Source organism: Triticum aestivum, chromosome 2A (genome assembly GCF_018294505.1).
Source record: "Triticum aestivum cultivar Chinese Spring chromosome 2A, IWGSC CS RefSeq v2.1, whole genome shotgun sequence".
Taxonomy (NCBI): domain Eukaryota; kingdom Viridiplantae; phylum Streptophyta; class Magnoliopsida; order Poales; family Poaceae; genus Triticum; species Triticum aestivum.
This window is the reverse complement of record NC_057797.1, coordinates 757032145-757038661: the sequence shown is the minus strand read 5'-3', so window position 1 is coordinate 757038661 and position 6517 is coordinate 757032145. Positions and strand designations below refer to the sequence as shown.

The window sequence follows — 6517 nt, the reverse complement described above, 5'->3', positions numbered from 1 at the left end:
TCGTCGTTGTCGTCGGTGCAACACGTAGATGGCCACCAATGCCATCTTGTCACGCCGATTGTCACTGTCACCGCTGGCCTCGATGAGAACCACACCTTCTACGCCTTCACCACGAGCGCACCGCCGTGGCACACTCGCTGCCGCATGTTTGTCACCGGTGCCGCAACTTGCCGATGACTTGTTCGTCACCGGTGACGCAACTCGCCGGTGAGCCGCCTCCATGTTGTCGATGATGACGCACCTTGTCGATGACTCGGACATGGAACTCGTCGTGGCAATGGCCTCCGCTTCATGGCCATCACCTCCTTGCCGCTGGTGACACAACTTACCGGACAATATACCTTTCTCCATCGCTCATGACGCAGCTCGACGATGAGGGAGACACACACCGGCCACTAGCAGCATCACACCGCCAATGACCTCCACCTTGCGCCGACGACCTCCACGTCACATGAAGTCCGCCGCGTCGCCACCACCGCCTCGGATCGACAAGGCTCTGATGCCAATTGTTGGTGCCGCCTCCTTGCAGCGCCGCTTCTTCTCTTCCTCTAGATTGCCTCACACAACTCTCTCATCTCTCTCAAGAACACACCATGAAAAAGCTCAAAGAAAACACACGCGCGCGCACACTTCACCATGGAGAAACTAGCTTTGCCTCTTTCCTCCCAGTGAGATAAACATATGCTACATCTTTTCTGCTGGCCCTCTCGGCCACAAACTTTCTCATTGACTCAGTGCAACACTTATATACACAAGAGAGGTTGGCTGACTTGCCAAGCCAGCCGCCATACCCGGGCACACTAACCACTAACCCATGTACTCACGCACTAACTTGGCCGGCACACTCGGCCACTAACCAACTCACCCATGATCCAAATGACACGGCCGGCATGCACATGCACATGGCTAGCTAACAAACTACATGCGTGACTACATCAACTAACTAATTTGACCCACTACTAGCTTGCATGCACACACATGATCTCATCTTTATGTGAGTACACTGCCGCAGCCTAGTATATGGACAGGACTACATGCATGACTCAAGGAAAAACAAGAAATAATCTAAACCTGGCACTAATAACAAGATTAGTTCTAACAAGAACTACTTATTTGCTTGCATGCTTGAAACTACTTCACCGGACATGAAATACTACCAATATTACTGCACTTCGGAGGGGTTCTGAAGTCTGGCTTCACCGTGTCCTTCTTCGGCTCCATCGGCGAAACCTCAAAGAAGAAAGAGCCAAGCTGTAGCACAGTCGGAAGATTAGAATCTGAAGCATCTGATATACTTGCGTCAAAACAAATGGTTGTGCTTGTCTTTTGTTCAACACTTGAGTCACCCCAAGTAAACCTACGGCATTGGTGCACACATCAGTGCCTGACATCGGCGGCAGGAGTGAAGGGAGGGACAAAAGGGGAGGGTTGGCCGGCGGTAGGGTTTCTCTGAGCTGCTCACAGGAGTGACGTGGGAGGGAGGGGAGTATCGTATGACCTTGATATCTATAACTTAGTCGTGACGGCGGCTCGTTCTGGTGGTGGTAGTTGTCGTTCAATGGCCTCTGAGTCTCAATGTAATTTTTGTTATGTTTGAGGTGCTTTGTACTTTCGATGCACTTTTATAATAGATCTGGATCCTTTTTGCAAAAAATATAACTTAGCTGAAAAGCTATATTTTTATACTTGAAATACTATGGAAAGAAGTCAATGCATGTAGAGTACAGAATGGAGCATGTACAGGTAAACTGCAGTAAAAAATAATCTGACATTTGTGGTCTCTACGTATTGTGACATATTTCATTTACATTACGGTTACTTGTTAGCTAATTTGTTGTTTTTCCCAGCTTAAAGATCATACAGTATTATTTTCCAACCAAATTTGGCCCGACCCCTAACGTATCTAGTACTCCCTTTCGTAAATTAATATAAAAGCGTTTAGATTACTAAAATGGTAATCTAAACGCTTTTATATTAATTTACGAAAGGGAGTACTAGATAGCCCCGTTCCGATTAGGATTTGTTGTCAACTGTGCGCCGCCAAACGATTCAGATACGGAAAGCCGCGCGTGTCCGGCTAGAGCACGAGCCCTACTCTTCTCCGTAACGCAGAACAAAGGCCGTCCTCTCCAATACTATATAGTCCTCAACTACTTCCCAAACACCGCATATCGATCCAGCACTCGCCATTGTTCCTCGACACCATGGCCCAAGACGGAGAAAGCAAGTGCTTCCCGTTATGCATGATCGTAATAGCGATAGGCCTCATGGCAGGTTTTTTGTATTTTCTTGTGTGGGAAAACAATAGGCTAGGTGACACCCAGTACACGGTGACAATCACCAGCGTCGACGGCCTGGACCCGGCGCTGGATCTCCATAGCGACCGGCGGGCGCTCAGTCCGGTGTTCGGCATCAACGTGCACATCGATAACACCCACAACCAGATCGTCGAGAAGTGTGTCGGTGGCGTCGGCTCCTCGGCGATCGTGTCATACGGGGATGCGCTGCTCGCCAAGGGCACCGCGCCGTGGTTCTGCGTGCAGACAACGAAGGTGGGAGAGGCTGCTACCAAGGCGTGGGGCTTGAACGTGCAGCTGCCCCACTTCCTGCGGGACCGGCTGGCCGGCGAGCTGGAGAGGGGCCAGGCGGTGGTGGACGTGGCGGTGCGGACTCCCGCGGGTGCTGGCTGTTACATAAACAGATGCCTGGACACGGTGCTTGTCTGCAAGGCCAAGATCGGAGGAGGTCCATCCCCGTGTTTTCGTGCCACGACTGTCAGCGGCACGACATGAAACAGATAGTTAATCAGTGTCTTGGTTTTCATTTTATTTTTATTTAGGAGGATAGCGTGGAGCCTCGATGTGAATCTTTGTTTTCAGTCAAAAGGTACATATGTCTTATAGTGGTATCTGAATTTTGTATTTCCAGCCCAAGAACGGTGTTTTATAGTGGATCTGAATGTATATTTTCTACTACCGAGTACTGTGCTCCATATATAGTGGATCCAAACTTTATTCTTCCAGTGAAGATGATTATAGTGGTTGATACGGAGTTGATTGCGATAAGTGTATGACATACTACAATCTAGTTGTCCGACTACTTTTTGAGTTTTGGAGTTACTAGATTTCTAGTTTGACATAAAAAAAATATGTATTACTTATAAAAGTGCACATACTATCTTTTCTAAACAAACCGCACAGGACGTATACGGATTCATCACCACCATATGATTAGGCCCACAAAACTAAATTCAATAGCTAGCTTTAACCTAATGTGTTCTCCGGTGTGCACTTAGTAGCTTACATTGCTTGAACATACTCCAACGCAGAGGAAAATACAGAACTTCAGACCCCATGTCTGCAACCCATACAATCATGTAAGGCACGCAAAAAAAAAATCATCACAATTGGATCCCCCAATCTAAACCTCGGCGACTCCCCGTCTTGCGTCACCACAATATTAGAAGCCGCATTTCAGGACAATAATAGCTCCCTTACCGCACGGCAGCACCGTCGCCTTTCTGGACGGCGACCTTGCCGCCCGACAGCACCGCCGCCTTCCTCGACGATGCAAAAGGAGTTAAGTGAGCTGCCATTCCTCCATCACCTCCTCATCCTTGCCGCGAGGCAGCACCGTCACCTTCCTAAACGGTGAACTTGCCACCCAGGAGCACTGTCTATTTCCTGAACGGCGTCCTCACCGCCCTGCGACGCGCCATCAAGTGGGCGGTCATTCCTCGGTCACCTCATTGCTGACAGGTCATCAGCGCCATGCACTGACGTCGCCATCCTATGAAAACCGTGAACCAATACTATGTTTTCTTTAACATCATGGTGACGTCACACATTGGTGCTTAAGTGCATCTCCAACGACGACCCGCAAATTTCTTCCGTATCTGTCCGCGATTAGTCCGCGGACATGGATGCTGGAGACCGCCATTCAACGCTATCATGTATAAGTCCGCCAGTAAATTCAAATATACTCCGATCCACACAACGCGCCTGATCACACCAACACTGGATCGCATGCCCAATCTGTCATGGTTTTGTCATGGCGCTTATCCTAGTGTGAGGACTTAGACGTGAGGCCATCGCAATGGTGATTAGCTTGTCGGGGTTGAGCGGGTCGAGAGACGTGAGATTACGCAGGTTTGGCCCCTCACGGTGGAGATAAAAGTCTACTCCTGCTTTTGTTGCTTATTGCTTGAGTATCGATTACAAGGGAGCGGAATCACTTGACCTAGCTATCGATTGATTGTAACTTGACATATTCTATGCTGGGGACTCGTCTTTATATACAGGTCGAGACCTCCGGCTTACAAGAGTCCGGGTCGGGTCATATGATCCGTGACCGATCCTAACTTCAAGTCGCCTTGCCTCCAACGACAAGGCATCTTGACAGGAAAAATAAAAGTTAGACACCATGTCATCCATTACGTACATAAGATACTACGTAACAAGCAGCCCGTAGATGTAGCATTGCTCTCGACAGTGTAGTTCGAATGGATGCGGACGGTTTGTGGGAGCCTTGCTTAAACGTATGCAAGCACGATTTGCACACATGCTTTTGTTACGTTTTTGTTTTTTTGCACATGCGGTGACTAAGTCGTGCCTTCCCCATGTGATGGGGCTTTGTAACATGAATCCCGACTGAAATCTACCGGCGAGAACACAAACGATTGACACACGGAAAGCCGTACGTGTCCAGCAAGAACACGAACCCTTCTCTTCTCCGAATCTAAAAAAAGAAAACATCTCTTCTCCGTAACGCAAGACAAAGGCCCTCCTCTCTCTCCTCTCCAATAATAGTGGTATAAGTTCCCCAACTACTTACCAAACACCGCATATCGATCGAGCTCTCGTCATTGTGACATTGTTCCTCGACGCCATGGCCCAAGAGGAAAGCAAGTGCGCGAAGTGGACGTTCAATTTATGCATAGGCGCAATAGTGCTAGGGATCATGATAGGTTCAGTATATCTTCTTGTGTGGATAATCACGGCGAGAGCTGACACTAAGTACACGGTGAACATCACCAGCGTCCACGGCCTGGACCCGGCCCAGGATCTCCATAGCGACCGGCAGGCGCTCAGCCCGGTGTTCGGCATCACCGTGCAAATCGACAACACCCACAACAAGCTTACCGGGGAGTGCGTCGGCGGCGACGGCTCCGCGTCCAAGGCCTGGGGCATGAACGAGCAGATGCCCCACTTCCTGCGGTACCGGCTGGCCGGCGAGCTGGAGAGGGGCCAGGCGGTGGTGGACGTGGTGGTGCGGACTCCCGGGGGCGGGGGGTGTTACATAAACAGATGCGTGGACACGGTGCTTGTCTGCAAGGCCAAGATCGGAGGGGGTCCATCCCCGTGTTTTCTTGCTAGGACAGTCAGCGGCACGACTGGGAATAGATAGTTTAGCGCGTTGGTTTTTATTTTATTCTTATTTAGGACAGCATGAAGCCAGCATGCGAATTCTTGTTTCTCAATCAAGAAGTATATAGTGGATGATCTCAATTTTGTATTTTTCTACCAAGAACTGTGCTTTATAGTGGATCTAACTTTTATCCTTCCTGTCAAGATGATTTATAATAGATACTGAGTTGATTGCAATAAGTGCATGACGTCTATATCTATACCTAAAAAAAAGTGATAATCAACATTTTACCTTGTTTAAGAACAAGGCTATTTTTAGTTTATAGCATGGCAATTTTTCAGTTTAGTGGCGCCTTGGAAAATTTTAAGTTTTATTGCCATGGCAATTTCTACTTTTTGTTTATCCATGGCAAATTTACATTTTCTTGCCATGGCAAAAATATTCTTTACATGCATGTCAAAATTTTACTTTAGTCGATCATGGCAAATTAAATTTAATTTTGAAATTCTGCCATGGTAAATTCACCTTCATTGACATGGCTAATTTACCTAAATCATCGTGGCAAACTTTAACTTTTATTGCCATGGAAATTTCTACTTTTTATTTTTTTCCATTGAAAAATTACATTTTTTTACCATGGCAAAATTATCTATACCGCCATGGCAAAATTACTTTTTAGATACATATCAAAATTTCACTTTAGTCGGTGATGGCAAATTAAATTCACTTCTATTCTGCCATGGAAAATTCATCTACATTGACATGCCAAATTTACCAAAATCACCAACGCATTTTTTACTCTATTCCATAATCTGTCCTAAAATTCTATATTACTAATAAACAGTATAACGCAGCTAGTTACGCACTTCCTCAGCGATTTCACGTTTTTTGCCGTTGGATCGCGGTACTGGACGTTCCAGATCACAGTAGCCGGGCCGCTGCTCCGCGCGGTGACCTAGGGGTCCTCTCGTTAATTGGGCCGTTTGACCATGTTATCTGCAGAAGGGCCCAAAAGGAGAACCGTTCAGGCGTGGATTCCCTGCCTCTCTCCATTGCTCACGAAACCGTGTTCCTCTCCGCGGCCGCCGCCGTCGTTGTACGCCGAAGAAGGAAGCCAGGCTGGTGGGGGCACAAGGAGAGGTGTGAGTTC

At 47.7% G+C, this 6517-nt stretch overlaps 1 protein-coding gene across 1 annotated transcript; it reads left to right on the top strand.

Annotated features, from left to right (window-relative positions):
• Positions 1-2172: 2172 nt before the first annotated feature.
• Positions 2173-3003, top strand: LOC123186492 (uncharacterized). Its single transcript, XM_044598252.1, has one exon. It carries the CDS (start codon positions 2205-2207, stop codon positions 2790-2792), a length of 588 nt encoding a protein of 195 aa, XP_044454187.1. The 5' UTR covers positions 2173-2204; the 3' UTR covers positions 2793-3003.
• The last annotated feature ends 3514 nt before the right edge of the window (positions 3004-6517 follow it).